The sequence below is a fragment of the Hippocampus zosterae genome, chromosome 14 (genome assembly GCF_025434085.1).
Source record: "Hippocampus zosterae strain Florida chromosome 14, ASM2543408v3, whole genome shotgun sequence".
Classification (NCBI taxonomy): Eukaryota; Metazoa; Chordata; class Actinopteri; order Syngnathiformes; family Syngnathidae; genus Hippocampus; species Hippocampus zosterae.
Window position 1 is genome coordinate 4,663,414 of NC_067464.1, and position 19,116 is coordinate 4,682,529.

Genomic DNA, 19,116 nt, shown 5'->3' on the forward strand with positions numbered 1-19,116 from the left:
TAGTTACCAGTCTTTTTTTCCACATATTTGGAAAGAATAAAAATACATATTCAACAAACAAGAAAACTCTAATTGCCTCCTATAACCTTTTTTGTATTACTATGGCCTGAATGGCTGAGAATCCTATCTTCATGGATACTAAGAACAACTCGTTTTGCATGTGCATTGTCATTTTTATTGATATTATAACGTTACGTTAAAAATGACTTACTATGACTATTGTATTGTACCACAACTCAGTGGTATGCAGGCTCCCTCTAGTGGTATTTGGAAGAACGACTGCTTGAGTACAGTTCAGCTTTATTTAACTTTTAATGCATTGCAATAAATATCAATTGAATCATTATTGAGGTAGTGTTCTGCGATTTCAATGTTGTCATTATAGCAGTAGGAGAGCGAAGATTTATTTTCAGGAGGTACTTTGTGTCAAAAGTTTTAGAATCAGTGACTTTGGCAATTATGCTATGAGGCTAATGATAAGCTACAAGAACTGCGTAATGAGGCGATGCTGAAAGAAAAGTAAAAATATTATCTTGATATGGGAAGATAATGACGAAAATGGGTGGGTTTTGTCACATTTTATTGACCCGTGCGTATTGATGATGAGGCTGACATTTTTTTTCAGGCAACGTTGAAAGTCCACATGATTCTGGAGCAAAATGAAGGCCTTCTGTGTGTAGTCAATAAAAAGCAAAATGGGGATGGCATTCTCTTCTTTAAAAATAATTCTCGACATTCTTATTTCTTCTTGGGTGCGTTGGGTGTGTTGAATTTAAAGAAGATAATGTCACCGTCCTCCACCACGTAGTTCCGACCCTGCTGTCTGTATTTGCCTGCAGCCTAAAAGGCGGGGGGGGGGGGGGGGGGAGTATGCAAATAGAATACACATGATCAAAATTATTTTTTTTAATCTAAAAATGTAAATTTTGATGATTGACCCTCAAAAAGAGTCATTACTCCCCGACACGCCGTACCTTGGCTGCATTTTCGCTACCCTCCTCTTTGAAGTCGACAAACTTCATCACCTCGGCCATGATGAAGCCCTTCTCAAAGTCAGTGTGGATCTTGCCGGCCGCCTGTGGAGCTTTGCTGCCTTTCTGTGAGTTTGCGATGAGAAAAAGATCCCGCATGTTCTGTGTGCGTATTTGCATCCACGTGGGCTTTTTGTAATTTGCATCGGCCGTGCATCGTTTGGTGCAGTCGTTGCAGGAAGATAGAAAAAGCTCAACCGGAGTTAATCCTTTGAAACACGCCGAGATGAGGTGGTAACGCTGAAGGACACGCTTACCCTGATTGTCCACGCTCGCACCTCGTCCGGTCCTGCGGTGAAGAAATACTCCAGCTGTAGCGCTGCGTAGCCCGTCTTGATTATTTTGGTCAAGACACTAGAAGGAGATCAAGTCGAGGGCGTTACGTGTCACATCGGAGGTGATAACAGTTTTGAACAAATGTGTCCTCTAATGTGAATTGAACACGTCTGTGATGTGACCGGCATGAGCACAAAGCACAACGTCGAGTGACACACGCAAAAAAAAAAAAAAAAAACATGCGGCAGTGTTTATGGAAGGAAACATGATCCAATGTGTAAGGGCTCATTTTTCATCTTCTATCGATAGCTGGTTTTTGTTTACTAATTTTTTTTTTGCTGATATTAGCTTAAATGACTGTTCGTTTTTGTTCACTATAATAACCTTGGTCACAACACAATCACACTTCATTCAGGATTTGGGATGGATGCGTGACTGGGTGGTCTCATGAATAGGGGAGCCCATGTCACCTTTGTGTCTTTTGCTCCTCGCAATATTTTTGCTGCTCCTCTGGCTCCATGTCAAAGAGTTTGGACTCCAACGCTCCGCTGAGGGGGATCACCATGGAGCCCGGGTCGTGAGCATCCACCCACTCCTTGATTTTAGCCAGCCTCAGAGAAGAGAAGAGACGCTACTTACAACATGACAACGCGCACCGCCATCTATGCATTTAATGTAGCACTTGTCCTCATAAGGGCAGCGAGCGAACTGGAGACTAACCCAGCTTCTTTGGAAAAGTGCGGTGCACACTGGAATGGTCGCCAGGGCACATGTAGACAAATGTTCACACACACACACACAGGGTTGGACAATTTAGAGTCTTCAGTCAACCTAATATTCATGTTTTGAGAACAGGCAAAGTCAACACGGGAGATGTTCCAATGGAGATTAGATCTCCTGACAGTGAGGCAAGCGTGCTAACCACATACCTGCAAATACATACAAATACAGAAACACACTGAAGCAAAAAAAAAAATCCACACGCACAAGGACAACAAAAACAGAATTACAGTGGAGCCCACATAATCACAGGCATCCGTTGATTCAAATAGCACGTTCATTCATTCATTCATCTTCCGAGCCGCTTGATCCTCACTAGGGTCGCGGGGGGTGCTGGAGCCTATCCCAGCTGTCTCCGGGCAGTAGGCGGGGGACACCCTGAATCGTCTGCCAGCCAATCGCAGGGCACACAGAAACGAACAACCATTCGCACTCACACTCACACCCAGGGACAATTTTAGAGTGTTCAATCAGCCTGCCACGCAAGTTTTTGGAATGTGGGAGGAAACCGGAGCACCCGGAGAAAACCCACGCAGACCCGGGGAGAACATGCAAACTCCACACAGGGAGGCCGGAGCTGGAATCGAACCCGGTACCTCTGCACTGTGAAGCCGACGTGCTAACCACTGGACTACTGGGCCGCCAAATAGCACGTTCTTTTTCAATATTTAAAAAAAAAAACGTTTTTTGTTGTTTTTACAGAAATAAAAACACACTCAAACAACATCCAAGCTCAACCGCTCCAAAAAAATTCATCCATCGATCCATTTTCTAATCTGCTTATCCTCACGACAGTCGCAGGAGTGCTGTGACCTACCCCAGTTTTCTTCGGGCAGTAGGCGGGGTACACCCTGAACTGCTTGTCAGCCAATCACAGGGCAGACAGTCGAAACATCATCCATACTCACACTCACACCTCGGGACAATTTAGAGTGTTCAATCAGCCTGCCATGCATGTTTTTGGAATGTGTGAGGAAACCGGAATACCCGCGGAAAACCCACGCAGGTATGGGGAGAACATGCAAACTCCACACAGGGAAGGCCGGGGCCCGGAATCGAACCCTGGACCTCTGTACTATGAATCGGTCGTGCTAACCAGTTGATCCCCACACCGCCCCTTGCTCCCCAAAATTCACACCTTACGCAATAAATAAATAACCCGCCGCTAAATCACTGGTACACAAACACATACCACTTGTTCTTTTTGCGGATGTAATCCTTCTCGGAGAGGTTGACCAGGTAGATCATGGGTTTGGATGTGAGGAACAGGTACTTGTTCAAAACCTCTATCTGGAACACGAGCACAATTCAACTGAGCAAAGTGAATCCTCCCGACAAGCACGCCGAGCCACTAAATGAGCGGTGAGCCGGACGTACAGTACCTCTTTGTCATTCCAGTCCCGGCAGAATCGCACGTGTTTCTTCTCGTCGACCACCCAGTTCTTCACCTTCAACATGATGTCCTGAAGAGAGAACGCGCTCGTCCGTCACCTCACTTCTATCCGTAGGGACAACAACGGTGCAAAGGTCCTACGTATTCCGGTTTAAGCTTCTTATCGTTGCCTCGGACCGCCGTCTTCTCCAGCTTGTCCAGGATCGGGGCGATCATCTCCTCGTCCTTGAGCCGAAGCTCCTCGTGGATGATCTCCATGTCCCGCACTGGGTCCACGTTACCCTCCACGTGGATGATGTCCTCATCATCAAAAGCGCCTGGGGCAAGAAAACAAAAGTCATTGCATGGTTTAGGTATGGGTTACATTTAAGAAATGCCAAAGGGATGTGAGGTTTGGAGAGTTGGGCAAAGTCGTGAAGCTCAGCCCTCAAAGCAAACACGGTGAAGCAGCATTTAGAGGTTATGCTGCACACAAATGGAATAAGCGCCCAACAGACGTGAATTCAGCCCCAAGTCTGACTGCTTTTAAATCCTGGTTTAAAAACGATGCTTTTTCCTGTTAAAGCATTTCCAAAATCACCCCAACCCCCCCAAAATGCTTTGTTTCTGTCTAATATTAAGCACTATTTGGAGCAGTTTCACACTGGCTTTCATTAGACTTGTTTTAAAAAGTTTGGCTTCAGCGCTCTGGGCTCCACCTGTGCGCCTCACTCAAGTTGTTGGATCACAGCAACTGCAGGGCAGACACCGACTCACAACTCAACTCACGTGTCATGTGAAAGATGCCGTCGCAGGCGCTGATGTGGGAGAGGAAGGCGTTCCCCAGCCCTTGTCCCGAGTGAGCGCCCTTCACCAGGCCGGCGATGTCCACCACGTTAAGGAAAGCGGGAACCTTACTGGGGAGGAGATGGCAGCAGCGTGTCACTGGTGGTGTATGTATGGTCAACCTTCCCCGACACACCAGAACATAACTACAACTAACGTATTTGTTGAAAAATTCTGAGGGTTTATGACTTATCCACTGCAATGACATTACAAAACTTTAATTGGTCTTTTTTTCACTTCACGCAAGCACAGATAGAGTATTTCTGAAGCTAGCTTGGCCCCTATCCACTGCGAACACATTTCTGTATAAAGCGCACACACCTGGCTGGTTTGTGATACTGGCAGAGGAAATCGAAGCGTTCATCGGGGACGGGCACTCTGCTTTCGTTGGGGTCGATGGTACAGAATGGGAAATTCTCAGCTGCTGCTTGGCTTTTGGTCAACACGTTGAAAAAGGTGGATTTCCTGCAAACAATTAACCCCGAAATATGTAATAACAAAACGGCTCACGTGTATCCTTTTGTACCTACCCTACGTTTGGCAGTCCCACAATTCCAATTTTAAGCGACGTCCCGAAGCGTCCAATCAACTGGGGCGGCTTAGGTGCTTCTCCCTTCTTTGGAGCCATCTGCAAGGGTGGCGTCAGGTTACCATTCAGCCACGATACATTCCCCTGAAGAATATCTCTATTTTTCTGACTTCGTGAGAAACGTTTAGATTTAGCTTTACGCGAACTGTCGATAAAGCGTGGAGCTTCGCTTGCTCATTCCATTACGGTTTATGCTAACTTTAGCAGGCAGCTAACACGAGCCACTCCTGAATAAGTAAGTCCGGTCGAGCCGCTGATCAATTATCTGCACGGGCAATAAGCTTGAGACCTTACATTTTGAGCTTAGATGTGTGAACCATATTTATGTGTACCTTTATTTTGGTTTCTACGTGCCGTGCACTTCAGCGATTGCTGCTCACACTCACCACTTGACTGGGAAAGACAAGACAGGCTGCAGCGAGAGCTGAGCGGAAGTGTTGGGGCAAGCGAGCGTTCTGATTGGTCAGTACGAAAGTGGAGATACGTCATAGGTATGTGATATTTTAATTCCGTGATAAATAACAACAATAGGATCAAGTATAAATATAATACTGTATAAGCACTTTCCACTTTTCTTTCTTTTCTAAACTATATCAACACAACATAATTCTCTCTCTAAAAATAGTTATCGGAAGTGGTTTGACAGTCGAGCCCCTCAATTGGTCGATATGAGAGCGGGTGGTTGCGTCAAAGCTGCGCGAAACCATTACATTTTACAGTATTACACAAAAAACACCGGAGATCCACTTTGAAAATGTTCTTGCATGATGGTATGTTACAGACAACTGATCCGATTGGTCATTGGAGAGTACTACATCAGATCCGGTATATGCCGCACTTACTTCCGTATTCGGCGAAACGTGGAGAAGCACTTCCTCCTCAACCACTTGAATGGCTAAGGAACACCACATGGGGGAACTTTAAATGTCGAAGATGTATTTTTTTTTTAAAGACGACACAAGTCACAGAAACACCTGGGACGACAATCCCCGATGTTTAGGCTCATGTTTTACACATACATTTGTATAAATTAAAGACGTGTACCTAACGGACTCCCAAGACAATTTTTCTGACATTCTAATTGTGTCACCAATCTGGTAGTTATAGCGGCACACAGCGCACTAACCTGTTTTCCATGTTTGGTCAGGTGTGATTTTGCATAAATCACACATATCTAATTACGTGACATTACATTTATCTTGTATCCTGTCAAAACTATGTACTGTACTTGGTATGGGGTATCTGCTCCCAATCAATTCAGGTCTTCATCAATCGGCTTCAGTCATGCCTTCAGACAATATTTGCATTACTATACACTCTTGGCACAATTTTGAAGAAACATGTATATGGGAAAAAAAACAGTCCGACAATGCTCTCAGCTTTTATTTGAAAATCCACATGACAAACGTTATGACACATACAAATCAGACCTCCAATATACGGCATATGACAAACTGCAGAAGGGACGCAAGCCATTTATTTACAGATTATACTGTGTTCAGAATTTCGATAAGGAAGCTCACCATGTCTAACATCTTCAGTAAGAATTTACTTTGAATTGTGTCCTCATGACTTGAGCCTAATGCGGACAATGTTACGACAGGGAAGTTGAACTGAAGAAGAAAAGCTGCTGCATTCAAACCTACCAAGTGGACAAACCAACTTGTATAAAAAGACATCCAGACTCCGAAGTCAGTTTTACACTACAAAACAAAAATCTATTCATCTAAATGGGGTTTTTGGTTCCGTCCAGATTTTAGCAAACCAACATTCAAGATCAGGAACATTGATTGTGTATGTTATGAATTCTGTGAATTCTTACAGTAAATTTTTATCCCTATGCAGTTTTGGTATGTGTGTGTGTGCTGTGCTGTGACTGGGTCAAAACATCTAAAAAATACATCTTTAAAAAAAAAAAACATGGACGATTCACTGCTCAGTAGTGACCTGTTGGAAAGAATGAGAGGGAGACATATTTTAAAATGATTCGTCCATACATTAACACCGCTTTTCCTCACATAGTGGTCTCAGTTGTCATTTCATGAGTGGATAAAGCCCACACCCCAAATTGACATCCGTCTCATCTCCCCTCAAGAGGAAAAATGTGCCTATTATCTTTACCACTGTCTGCACAGAGACGGGGGTCTGGAATGCTATTTTGGTCAAATTTGAATATTTCATGAATAATGCTTTCATTTTTATATTCTGTTGTAGTATATTACTTTTTTAAAATTATATCTGTTTCCATCTTAGATATCTGTACATTTTGGCATGTGCCAAAACTGAACTCCAAATTTATTGAATTTGGAGTTGCCAATGTGCAATACAAAAATGCATTTTTACAATGTCTTGGTCCTCTGAAGTTAAGTAAAAGAAATGCAAGCTGCCACCCACTTTCTGAGGAAATGCACTAAACATGCGTGTGTCGCACACTTATCGGGTGTCATACATACGTGGGGAGTAGGATCGTGATCTGGATCGAGAGCGGTATCCTCTGCTGTAGTACGGCGATGGAGATCTTCGTCTATTGGACAAATAAAAACAATTTGATTAAACCACCAAGCACATGAGATAACCGGACACAAAATGCTTACCTGTATGATCGGTACTCCCGGTCATCATAGCGATCGTAGTCCCGATCGTAGCCGCGATCGTATCCGCGGTCATAGCCTCGGTCGTAGTCCCTCGACATACGCCTTGACGAGCCGCTTCCCCCTCCGCTGCCGCCGCCGCCACCTCCACCACTGAAAACAAGAGCGCCGAAGCTTCGTGACGTGATCCGGCATTTTCCGGCCGGCGGCGTGGTGATGAAAACACTCACTATGTGGGTCGTCCCATGTAGATGCCAGGTGTGGGGGTGTGCGCTCGTTTGGTAATGGAGAAGTCCACCCGGATTCGTCGGCCGTCCAGCTCCATACCGTTGGCATGCTCCTTGGCCTGTACACCAAAAGGACCGTCCATTGTAAAAACGTTGCTCTGGCAATATCTCGGGGTCAAGCGACAATGTTGAAGTGAGGAGAAGAGCTTCATTGTAATCAAGCCTAATGGGAGTTGGGGGAGCTTTGCTTGCATCTTCATGTCAACAATATACTTCATACTCTACATTTCCCTGCCACAGCCTCCAAAGTCAAACAATTCCAGAGTAAGCAATACTCACCTCCTTAGAGTCCTCATAGTTCTCAAAGTAGACGAAGGCAAAGCCCCTGGAGCGTCTGGACTGCTGGTCGTAGACTATGTTGACGTCTGCCAGGGGGCCATACTTGGAGAACACTTCCCGCAAGTCCCGCTCAGTCGTGTACAGGCTCAGGCCAAAGACGCCCAAGCAGGTGTTTGGGTCAGGGTTGGCCTGTCGGCGGCAGGACAAGTTCAACAATAATCCACAACACTGAGCCCGGAGAGTTAAAAATGACAAAATAATCAAATATTGATCGGGTTATTAAGTTTGATTTTATCCGTATACAAATCATGAGAAACAATGTACTGCATAGTTACCCTGTTGCCAATATGCCTGCGTCGGTTGGACATGGGCGAGCGGCTATGGCTCCTCCGCCGGCTGCCAGAGCGGCTTCGGGAACGGCGGCGGCGGGAGCGGGAGCGAGAGCGGGAATAGTTCCTTCGTGAGCTCCGGTGGGAACGAGACCTAAGAACGAGAAGATGGAAGTCACACATGACGCTTGCGATTTTCACATGGAAAGCAGAAATCAGGTGCAGATTATTTTTACCTAGATTTGGATTTGGATCTGGAACGCGAGCGAGACCTCGACCTGGAATGGGTGGAACCTTCCTTGGAGCGTGCCGGCGAGCGGCTGGCAGATTTTGCCGATCGCTGTGGGGAGGAGCTCCCCGAGCCAGGCTGTGGCTCCTGAACAAACCGGACAGCAGAGTTAAAACTAAACAAGCCACAGTGGCATCAAGAAAGAATGATACAAAATGGGTGACTCCACTCGCCCTCTAAACCCTTTTAGAAGGAGTTTTTTTTTTTAGATTAGCAATTTTTGTGGATGAAATACACATCAAATACATTGACAATGTAATTATTTAGCTCAAGAAAAGATTGAAATAAACATGAGGGTGTGTGGGCGCTAGCGAGTGAGAGTAACAGATAGAGGAACATTTAACATGCATGATTTAGAGAAAGAAGAGAGTAGCAACATAATAGGCTGTTAAGAAATTACTCCTACCCGGCCAAACTTCTGATCATAACTTCATAACTTCTTTTACTTCATTACTTCAAAACAACCCGTCATTTCTTCTTTCTTCTCTTTGACATTACGGCGTCTTTTTTGCTCCTCTTCCCCAATTTTACCATCTGCCATTACAACGCTAGTCGAGGGATAGGATCTTGAGCGCTTCTTTTTTTCTGCTCCCCATACATTAGCATGCATCAACGGCATTGGCTTCAAACATTAACAACTTCGCATCTGAAACGTCTTCCGCCTTTTTTTCTTTCTTCCAAACTCAACCTTGACAAAGAACAAACAAGGGGGTGATAAGGCAAGTTTGTTGGTTTGGTTGCATTTAAATACCAAGAGGCACAAAGAAAACAACAGTATTTCCAGATTAACAGCAACAATGCACAAAGGAGTATATTAGGGGCTACACTGAATGGGGGAAACAATACTCCAGTATAAAGTATGGCCGTGTTCGGAATCGTACACGTGCTCCAGTTTCCTTAATCACTACATACCTTGGCTTTCTATGGTGGACAGGAGTTAAGGGCTGCAGCGATAAAATAGTTTTAGGATTGACTTTTGATGAATCGGATTTTTATAAAACTATCTGTATTAAACATGTTCAAGGAAGGTGCAAGTATTGCATTTGCAGTCGCTATGCTCACATTATAGCGCATCTTTTGCTTTGAGTGTGGATGGCTTGAAAAGGGAGGCCGTGGCTTGCTTAGTGACATGGGTGTCAGCCGTTACACTGACTGGGTCAGCCAACAGACTTCCGCTCACTATCAGTTTCAAACAGTATTACAAAATGGCATACTTTAGGTACAATTTATTGGACACAATGGCTAAATGGGAAGTGATATCGAACGCAGCCCAAGTGAATTACAAGAATAATGTTGAGCTATTTTGAGAATGAAGTGGTCAAGGTGCAAGAAATGAAAGACATCCACAGGGTGTCCATGAAGTCTCTTCCAAATTAAAAACAAAAAAACAAAAAGTGAATTCAAAGCTGAGGAAAGATCACAAAATTATATCAACGGTGGGGTATTTATTTTATAATTTAGTATAATTTTAGGAGCTAGCGTCTCAAATGCAGTGCGATTTCTAAAAAAGCACATCAAACCACATCTTCAATTGAATGAACGCGACACTACGACCGCCATTTTCTTGTAGTGGTTCCACTTCACTCTCAACGTTTATTTTCAGTGTCGCCTAATCTACTCCTTTGTCATAAAAAGATGCATACATCATGTAGAATATTGCTCAAAAACATTTACAGACACAAATGTTTTGCCATATTGACGTTAGCTTTAGTACTGTAGGCAACGTTCACGTTGGCTGAATGAAAGAAAGCATGGCTCAAGGCGGCGTGGCCTTGTCTTAGGAAGGCGGCTCGTCGTAGGCCGCAAGCTTCGAGTAATGATAAGAATACAATTCTGTGATAAACTAATAAATTACACCAAAAACCATATGCAATAATATATTTCTTGTTTGGATTTCAAAAGTTGCGTTGCCATAACCACGATAGGTAAACAGAGCTAACAATAGAGGCTAACGTTACCTTGGCGTCTTTTCCCGGCACGGTAATTTCGTAAAGAGTCAACCAACACTCACCTTATCTCTGAAATCTTTCTCGGTGTCGCTCATACTCGCGTCAATAGTCACCTTTTAACCTAAGGCTAAATGTGGTCGAATGATTAATTTTGTATTTTTATTAGTTTAATTATTTCAAAGCTCAAATCGCTTCGCCGCCGACCTCAACCAAAACTGGATCAAGCTGCATTTAGTCAGCTAAGCAAATATGAAAGGACTCGTGTTCGTTTCCGTTTCCGGGGTTTTCGAAATAAAAGTTACTTCCGTCTGAAGACTGTGAAAATAAAATCATTTGCGTGATAGCGACATCAAAGCACTTTATTTTCGCAGATCGTAAAAGTTTCGCTTCACTTCAGTTGAAGACTGTAACAGTTGGCGAGCCTTAAACTTTCTAATCGAAAATAGGCAGTCAAAAATCGACATGTGGGTATGCTGGAGTGGAATTATAACGAGTCAGATTGAAGCCGTGGCGGCACAGTAGCCGAGAAGCGTGAAACCCATCCGCCTTACGGTGCAGAGGTCGTGAATTCGTATCCGAGCTCCGGCCTTGTTGCGTGAGTTTTCTTTTGTTACTCCGGTTTCCTCTCACATTCCAAAATACATACATACGGTTAGGCTAACCGGGCACTCAAAATTGTCCCTAGATGGGAATGGTTATTTGTCAAACCAGTTCAGGGTGTACAAATGCTACCGCAGCGAGGATGGGCACCAGTACGCCTGTGACCCGTATGAGGATAAACGGTTTGGAAAATGGATTGAAGATTCAAATTGTACTATTGTATATCAAACCGAAGTGAGGCTAAATTGCCATAATCAACACACACAGTTAAGGCAGTCAGTCTCTCACAAACACACAAAATAATGATGTATACATAGGTTATATTTTAAACCTTTACTTCAGGTAGAGGGAAAACAACTCAAAAATCACATTTTAAAGCATGAATTTAAACATGCACTTGTATACAGTAGCTTGCTATGCAGTAAATACTGTACGCAGATGTGCCTCACTAGCAATTTATTGTTCTGGGGAAAACAAAAATATATACTCTCATTCAATCGCGTCATAAAATATAAAATAATTTCACCAACCACTGTCAACTTTTCCGGAGTAATGCTTGAATAAATTAGTGTCCCTACGGTGCAAATAATGTAAGTGACTTGGCATATAATAACTCAGTCTGACGACGCAGCTCATTATGAAGTCAACCTCTCCAGTTTCATTGTGAGAAACACTGAAAGGCACATGTGGCAGTACTTCCTACACAATACAAAAACAAAGGACGCCAATGCTTGTTGCTTCTGTCCAAATAATGTCTCCAATTACAACTCAGAGATTAAACGGGCAAATATCTGCCAGTAAATTGTGTGTGTTCACACTTCAAGTCCTTCAGGGGTGTCGGCTGTTGACACGCTCAACACTCTACAGCAGCTTCTGATGTAGAATTTCCCAAATCATCAGCTTCCGGAAAAGAGGCATATGCCACTGCAGAGGAAGGAGACATTTCTTTTAAAGGTTGGATACAAAACAGTCATGTCACTCACACAGTCTCACTCAACACACGTTGCCCCTTCTTCCACAAACACACACACACTCTCACTGGGTTACACACACAAGCTGCCCTCCGCTCAACACAAAGGTCCATGCTTCACAAGCATACCTGTCTAAAGGTGAGGGGCTTTCCTTTCGCAATGTATTGGGCGTATTTACATGCAAACACACCGCAGTCACTGCCATTCTTCTGCTGTGGAATCTCCTAGAAGGGAAGGGACAGCATTAACATTAATAATAATAATAATAATAATTTTTATTTATAAGCGCACATTGCATGTTTCCTGATATAAAATAGCCGAAGTGATGTTTTTTTTAGAATGGATGAAGCACCCAGCAATTGATTGCAGTGTGAGGTAAGGATGTCATTTTTTTGTGGGTTTTTTTTTTTTTACAATTTCAGAATTTTACACCAATTAGATGGGGCAATGTAGATTTTTGATATTTGAGGTAATGGTATCAGGAGGTTCCTTACAGTGGGCCGCATGCAGCTTACAGTCCACTTGGTGGTGTCCAACTCTCTGCCTTTCTTTGCTCTGTGCTCCTCATTTAGGTAGAGCCTGGAAAAAAAAAGCAGACAATAACTAGAACATTCAATTTCTCTAGAAATTTTGTAGGATTGCTGAAGGAATTAATAAGGAATTCCCTCATTGGGATCATGCTAAAATTGCCAATGTTTGGACTATCACAAAAAGTAGCATGAATGAATGAACTGAGCTTTTTGATGTCAGAATTGTTTCAACTGATTGAGAAATTCGGACGGATGGTAAAATTGAAAAACGTTATGATGTTTGAAATGGGCTTCACGGTTGAAAAGTTGCAGCGGTCATTTTTGGTGGAGATAAACATAACGTGATTAACTTGTTCTTCAGCGGTCACACACTTCTAAATGAAGAAGCTTAAACAAAAAGATGGCAACGAGGACTCACAGCAGCAGACCGCAAATGGCATCGTGCCTTTGGCCCATCGAGTCATACAACTTCACCGTCTTTGCTTTCAAGTCTACCACCTGAGAAGCGAGGCAAATCGCACGTTATAATTTTTTTTTTTAAATAACGCACACATGCCATTCTAGTGGGCCCATGTTGACTCACAGCTAAGGCCCAGTGGACACCCATGTGCAGCGGGACCAGCAACAGGTCGCAGAGGAAGATGTCCACGGCTTTGGTCCAGCGCTTAACGGCGGCGTGCCCGCCCGGCCCGCCACGGAGCTTAGGGTAGAAGAAGGTGTTGAACGAGTACACCCGCATTCCGGCCGCCGTGTCGGAGCACTGTTCCATGACTAAGGACAGGTAGAAGTTGATCACCTGCACATGAGAACAAGGTTGTTATAGTTAACGAAAGCTATTGAAATAACTAAAACTGTTTGTTTAAAAAAAAATGAACAGACTAAATTCATTCATTTAAAACTAAGTATAAAACGGGTCAACAATTTATTATCAGAGATTTTTTTGGGTGGCGAATTATTTTAATATATAATAATATGTAACATCGTAATATCATTTGTAGTATTTATAATATAAATTAAGGGTAAAGTTCAGTAACAGATTATTAACAGAATTATTTTCTGAAACATCATAGCTGTCTATTACAGTGCAAGTATTATCCGTATTGTGCAAGCTTTTGTAGGTCAAAGTTTCAACCAAAAAAAAATCTAAAAAACCTGATGTGCTAGAAAAATAAAAATAAACCAACGTTTTTTTTTTCAATTGGGGTCTTCAAGATATTCATAGTCGATGTAAGGCATATGACGTACACACTACAAATACCTCATCATTGAGCCAGCCACCTTCCTGAAGAGTGGCCAAGTCTCTCTGCGTGATGCGTAGCTTGAAAGCGGCACTCAAAACCAAGTTGGCGTCACTCTGAGCCAGAGCAGCGCACACCTCAGCTGCCATCTCCTGCAAAGGCACCAATAAATCAAAGACAATCTTTCCTTTTAGGTTTGCATGGTGTACCGCTACTAGAAAAGTGCAGTGGAGAGACTTCGGAAATTAGCCCTCTCGGCATGAAAGCTAAAATAGAATTGGGCCCCAAATACAGAATTTACAGAAACGCGACATAGAATTCATAGCCAAACTTGTAAAGGGCTGGGTTTACGGAGTTAGATCGAATGCGATGATAACTTCACCCCAAAGAAAACAGACAACGCATTCCAAAAAATAAAGTCTGTCAACGGCGGTCCGTCATACCTTCGTGAGTCGGGGTATATCGTCGTCCGTGTGTCGTGCATGCGTGGCGAGTGTGTGGGAGACCGCCGGGCTAACGGCAGGCATCACTCGGTCCACTAAATTGAGGCGAGTGGCAACTTCTGTGGAGAGGTCCAAGTCGGCTACTGATTTCTAAAAAAAAAAAAAAAAAACCAAACGGGTGAAGACAAATATTTAAAACCAAGGATAATGTGTGGACTTCAAGGAAAAAAAAAAAAAAGTAACCTTAGCACATCTCACATGCTGTCTCTCATCCGGTGCTCCTGTGTAAGACTTGCTGAGAGGCAGGGTACCACATCTGATAGAAAATAAAATGCATTTACAGACACAGTTAGAGGGACAATAAACAGGAAGTTCCCAAAATGAAGATGTACCACGATGACCTTGTAACCCCCCCCCCCCCGTATGAACAATTTAATTCGACTCTTGAGAACAAATGTTTGACCACCCTTTGTCTGTATTACCCCCATATAAGAGAGAATTGCACCAACCTGCTCTTATTGACAGACACAATTCTCCGTGTGAGCACAGTGGCGCTAGCTGTTCCAACACAAACAATATTCATTAGCACATTTTATTGCTGTACATTTGTCTGAACAATCGGCATACGGAAGGGAAGGAGAAAAAAAAGTCTTTACGGGAATAGGCTATCTTTATGGGGATCGACTCGGGGGGTTTCCTCGTCACTGTGTGTTCACCGTGGGACAGCAACACACTGCAAAAACAACCAGCAGCTAATTAGCAGTCTGACAGAGAAGAACATTCTAATAGTGGTGTCGAATTTTGGGATGCACAGACCCACATATTTCAGGATCACGAGTATAGCATAATGTCTCTGCTATACTATGAATTATTCTGAGTAAGTGATTGTGATGACACTCTCGATCAAAATAATTGTGATTATCATTTTGGGGACAATCGTGCAGGCCGAGCAGAAAGACTTAGAAAAACATGCAGTTGAATGTCAAAATAAAATCAAGTTTTTACTCTATCAAGTGTTAGATTTGAGTGGAAAATGTGTTTAAGAACAGGCAAACAATATCTCATTCAATATTTTCATCACAATTGCAAGACCCAATGGCACCATCAAGTCTTGGTACTTAGTTCGCAACAGACTCAAATATAAGTACTACGGTCGTCTGGGAAAAAAAAGAGGTATCGGTGCATCCCTGGTATCAAGTACGATTCTACTCACGCATTTGGTTTCGTTTGATTGAAAGGTAACGGTTGGCTTCTGCTGTATTTTTCCGTCACCACCTCCAGCAAGCGTCTGTAGTGCTCTTTGTCATTCTGCTTGATCGTCTACAGGGAAAGAAAAAAAACTATTTGAAATGTTCCCAACGATGTATCGATTTTTCACCCGCTCAGATGAGAGGCGAAATGTTTTCTAAGATGACAAGAACCATCCAGGTGCGATTGATTCAGAATTTTAATAACCTGGATGAACGAGCATATTCCTAAACCCGACGCACCTCTTCCACGGTGAGGCTGGGTTTGCAGCAGCGAATGTGTCCAAAGCTGTTGCAACTAGTCTGGTCGGCATTGGGCATTCCAACACTCACAGCGGGCCGTGAAGGCAGCAGCTGGAGGGAGCCTCTCCTTTCAGAAGACACCGTGTTTCCACTGTACACATAAGGCATAACAATTTAGTGCCAAAGTATTTATTGTTATTATTTAAAAAAAATAATGAACACATCATTTCTGTTCCTTTTGTCCCCGTCCCAAAGCTGGCGTGGTCAAAACAAACGACTTGCCTGAATTTCCTCATTAAAGGAGGCAAGGAGCTCATGAAAGGCTTGGGTGCAGCCCTCTCGCACATTCCAATTCCTGATTTATCTGCGGACAACGAACCAAATCAAAACACATTATACAAGCGAGCATATGGTGGATAAATGGCATTTTTGTTAATTTTACAATTGTCTATACACACCCATTCTCCAGTCCGGTCTCGTCAGCCACGGCGTTTGCAGCTCATTGATTCCCAAAGTGACAGACTGGATGAACACAGGAAATAATGTTGTTGAAAGCTATTTATTTAAAAAAAATAAATTAAAAAAAAATACTTGGCTGGGCAAAAAGGCCTTAAAATAAAGATGTCAGTGCCACTTGACAGCTGCGGGGCGCTTTTAACAACAAGGCGCAAGTGGGAATAGTTTTTACGATGATATTGTTGTTGATGTTTAATGTTATGTGTTCTACTGTATTGTTAGTTTTGGTTCAATGTTCTGTAAAGAGCTTTGTTACAGCTGCAGCTGATGTGAAAGCGCTATAGAAATAAGATAAGCTTTATTTGTCCCACACTGGGGAAATTTGCAGTCTACAGCAGCAAGATGGTGGGGGGGGGGGGAGTGTTTCATTGCACAAAATAAATGTTTCAGAAAAGAACTGTACACAGTTCAATATAAGTGCAATATAAAATAAAGCATTAAAGCAATAAAGATGTATGTTGTATAACCTTTTGTACAAAAAAATTAATAAATAAAATAAAAATCACTGATCACCACCGAACAAAAATACTGAAATAAGTACAATAGTAATTCATAATTTTCAGACATATCAAGTGAAGTTTGATGGCACCCAGATTGGAATCACTATTAAGTATTACAGTGCAGCTCTGCCTCTGGCTAGCGGATGTCATGACAGGTAAATATCTTACTTTCACAAAAGTAATCTAAGTACTCTAAAACGGTTTTAAATAGTTTGTTAGAATTAACCCCCCCAAAATGAATAATTCAATAGTGAAAACACAAACCTGCGTGTCCTTATAGTGTCTGTGCTCGTTGGGGTTTGATATCAGTGGTTTGTGCAACCGAAGCAGACTTGCGACCCCGGCCACAGTCTTCTTGACAAAACTTATCACCACATCTGGTTAAATAAATAAATAGATTGATTCGGACATTTTGAAGACAGTGCAATAAAATAGTGATTCTTTTTCCATACACAGACCTCGCCTTCGTCTTTTTGCCGCAACCTGCTCGCTCTGGCCAACACCTTCTGCTGCATCAACACTGGAAGGGGCAGAAAGTGACATTAACACAAAATGTGCAGGTTATGTAAGCAGTTCCAATACGAGAGAATAAGACGCGTTCAGAATTTCACACATCTGAGTCAAGTCTTGAATTGCTTTAATGATTCATCCGTTTTTTTAAATTAGATTTTCATCCAGGCCTCATATTAAGATGAACGCAAAGACAACATAGTTTCATTTTTAATTGCTAGACAAGACTAATGAAATATTTCTGATGAAATATAGTGTAATCATTGTTCAAGTATGATTTTTGAGTGTACTGTACAATAATTGCGAATAACAAGTTTAGTATAATTCCTTGTGGAATTGTGGGCGGCATGCCTCAGTGGCCGTGGTCGTCTCCCAACCCAGAGGTTGTGGGTTAGATCACCGGAATTTGTGACCAAGTCGAAGAAGCCCTCGAGCAAGGTATTGAAGCCCCAGTTGCTCCTGATACTGTGCCATCAGTAGGTGAATGAGAAATCAGTGTGAAGCGATTTCAGTGCATTGTATTTTTGAAAACAACTGCTGTGACAATTTCAATTCCCCCAAGGGATGAATCTATATACCTACAATGAACTCGTAGGTGTCAAGTTGAGCTAACTCGCTAGCTTGCGTGGATAATGTAATATAACGGCACGCAGACTCAAAACAACGTCAGTCAGTCGCTTATAACGGTGACAGAATCAACGTATTTTATGAGAACCAAAATTGAGTGTTAACTGGTCGCTTACTAACCTCTGGTAGTTTCTCTTGACCGGTCTGCCGTGGCTCTCTCGCCGCCGTGCTAGTGTGCTCGCCAGCTCACCGTTATTAGCTTGGCGGTTTTGCCCCGTAGCGGGCTCGAACAACGACGAGATTCCGTCAAATATCCATTCATACATCCCAGACAAATGTGAAAAAAATGACAAGATGGTCCTCTTTACGGGACAGGACGGTCTCTCTTCGTATCCAAACGGAGAAAAAAGATGTACAACACAGTGGTATCTAAAGCGAAGCTAGTTTTGTACCTTAGCTTCTAGCTTAGTGTGTCACAATGTGCGCCAGGCGTATCTGGTGTCTTTTCATCGAGTGGGCGGGGTTCAAAGTTCCAACAGGCGACAACTTTTTGAGCATATAGCGGTCATTCTCATTCATAAAACGAACGCACCTAAAGACGTTGACTCTAGACGTCAGGAGAAGAGGATTTGGGAGGCAGAAATCCGCTGTCCATATTACGTAATTGTCAAAAATAACTAGAGATTTATTTCGGTTTTTACAATATGTGTGTGTGACGTGTGTGTGTGTGTGTCTATATATAGATATAGATACATACAGTATATATAATTGTGTTTTAATAATTTTGGTCTTGTTCAAATTTAGTGAGCTTGTTTTTGAAATTGATTTGAGGTACATTTTCACCTGCACTAAATACAGTATTTGCATTGTCTGCAAATAATATACATTTGAGTAATGCTTATTTCTTGCATAGGTCAACGATGCTAAATCATTTCGGACCCATCGATAATCGTCGTCAGTGGATGTCTTGGTTTTGCATTTATTAACAAAATCCTACAATAAAACTCTTATCTACTAAATTTTAATTCTGTTTCTGGAGCTTGGATTTCTTCAAATAGATTGGGTCCAATATTTTCACAATATTAGTTGAATTCAAAATGGCATAGGTTTGGATATACCTGCGATAATTCTTC

General features: G+C 42.6%; 3 protein-coding genes and 1 long non-coding RNA gene across 5 annotated transcripts; 1 reads left to right on the forward strand and 3 right to left on the reverse strand.

The window, feature by feature from the left end:
- Positions 1-223: 223 nt before the first annotated feature.
- Positions 224-622, forward strand: LOC127614844 (uncharacterized). Its single transcript, XR_007966721.1, has 2 exons — positions 224-387; positions 434-622. It is a non-coding gene; the product is annotated as an uncharacterized LOC127614844 (long non-coding RNA).
- A 104-nt stretch (positions 623-726) lies between these two features.
- ola1 (Obg-like ATPase 1) lies at positions 727-5,367 on the reverse strand. 2 transcript variants are annotated; one of them, XM_052086257.1, is made up of 11 exons: positions 5,227-5,367; positions 4,836-4,933; positions 4,627-4,770; positions 4,249-4,376; positions 3,622-3,797; positions 3,470-3,550; positions 3,280-3,377; positions 1,778-1,918; positions 1,289-1,385; positions 975-1,097; positions 727-840 (listed from the first exon to the last, which is right to left on the reverse strand). In XM_052086257.1, the coding sequence occupies exons 2-11, from the start codon at positions 4,931-4,933 to the stop codon at positions 739-741; spliced, it is 1,188 nt and encodes a 395-aa protein (XP_051942217.1). In that variant the 5' UTR covers positions 5,227-5,367; the 3' UTR covers positions 727-738. The 2 variants fall into 2 exon arrangements, with proteins under 2 accessions (XP_051942217.1, XP_051942218.1); XM_052086258.1 differs by having other exon boundaries at positions 5,281-5,304.
- A 1,263-nt stretch (positions 5,368-6,630) lies between these two features.
- Positions 6,631-10,878, reverse strand: LOC127614835 (transformer-2 protein homolog beta-like). Its single transcript, XM_052086259.1, has 8 exons — positions 10,681-10,878; positions 8,617-8,756; positions 8,387-8,534; positions 8,052-8,240; positions 7,710-7,831; positions 7,489-7,638; positions 7,348-7,418; positions 6,631-6,841 (listed from the first exon to the last, which is right to left on the reverse strand). Exons 1-5 carry the CDS (start codon positions 10,711-10,713, stop codon positions 7,715-7,717), a joined length of 627 nt encoding a protein of 208 aa, XP_051942219.1. The 5' UTR covers positions 10,714-10,878; the 3' UTR covers positions 6,631-6,841; positions 7,348-7,418; positions 7,489-7,638; positions 7,710-7,714.
- Positions 10,879-11,536: 658 nt separating this feature from the next.
- senp2 (SUMO specific peptidase 2) lies at positions 11,537-18,603 on the reverse strand. Its single transcript, XM_052086262.1, has 17 exons — positions 18,164-18,603; positions 17,365-17,426; positions 17,171-17,283; positions 16,349-16,412; positions 16,173-16,254; positions 15,891-16,041; positions 15,614-15,720; positions 15,057-15,133; positions 14,910-14,958; positions 14,644-14,716; positions 14,401-14,550; positions 13,978-14,109; positions 13,303-13,515; positions 13,138-13,217; positions 12,684-12,768; positions 12,318-12,413; positions 11,537-12,142 (listed from the first exon to the last, which is right to left on the reverse strand). Exons 1-17 carry the CDS (start codon positions 18,307-18,309, stop codon positions 12,080-12,082), a joined length of 1,743 nt encoding a protein of 580 aa, XP_051942222.1. The 5' UTR covers positions 18,310-18,603; the 3' UTR covers positions 11,537-12,079.
- Between the last annotated feature and the right edge of the window lie 513 nt (positions 18,604-19,116).

Bases quoted from the DNA above. Each gene is read 5' to 3' on its own strand.
- senp2 (XM_052086262.1), bottom strand. From the start codon at position 18,309: ATGTATGAATGGATATTTGACGGAATCTCGTCGTTGTTCGAGCCCGCT. The intron at 14,110-14,400 runs GTATGACGGACC...GTGCCTTTGCAG, and splicing joins ATATACCCCGACTCACGAAG to GAGATGGCAGCTGAGGTGTG. The intron at 12,769-13,137 runs GTGAGTCCTCGT...TTTTTTTTCCAG, and splicing joins GCCATTTGCGGTCTGCTGCT to GCTCTACCTAAATGAGGAGC.
- ola1 (XM_052086257.1), bottom strand. From the start codon at position 4,933: ATGGCTCCAAAGAAGGGAGAAGCACCTAAGCCGCCCCAGTTGATTGGA. The intron at 4,771-4,835 runs GTAGGTACAAAA...AATTGTTTGCAG, and splicing joins GTGGGACTGCCAAACGTAGG to GAAATCCACCTTTTTCAACG. The intron at 841-974 runs GTACGGCGTGTC...CCCGCCTTTTAG, and splicing joins GTAGCGAAAATGCAGCCAAG to GCTGCAGGCAAATACAGACA.
- LOC127614835 (XM_052086259.1), bottom strand. From the start codon at position 10,713: ATGAGCGACACCGAGAAAGATTTCAGAGATAAG. The intron at 8,241-8,386 runs GTAACTATGCAG...TGCCGCCGACAG, and splicing joins GCAGGCATATTGGCAACAGG to GCCAACCCTGACCCAAACAC. The intron at 7,832-8,051 runs GTGAGTATTGCT...TTTGGTGTACAG, and splicing joins ACTATGAGGACTCTAAGGAG to GCCAAGGAGCATGCCAACGG.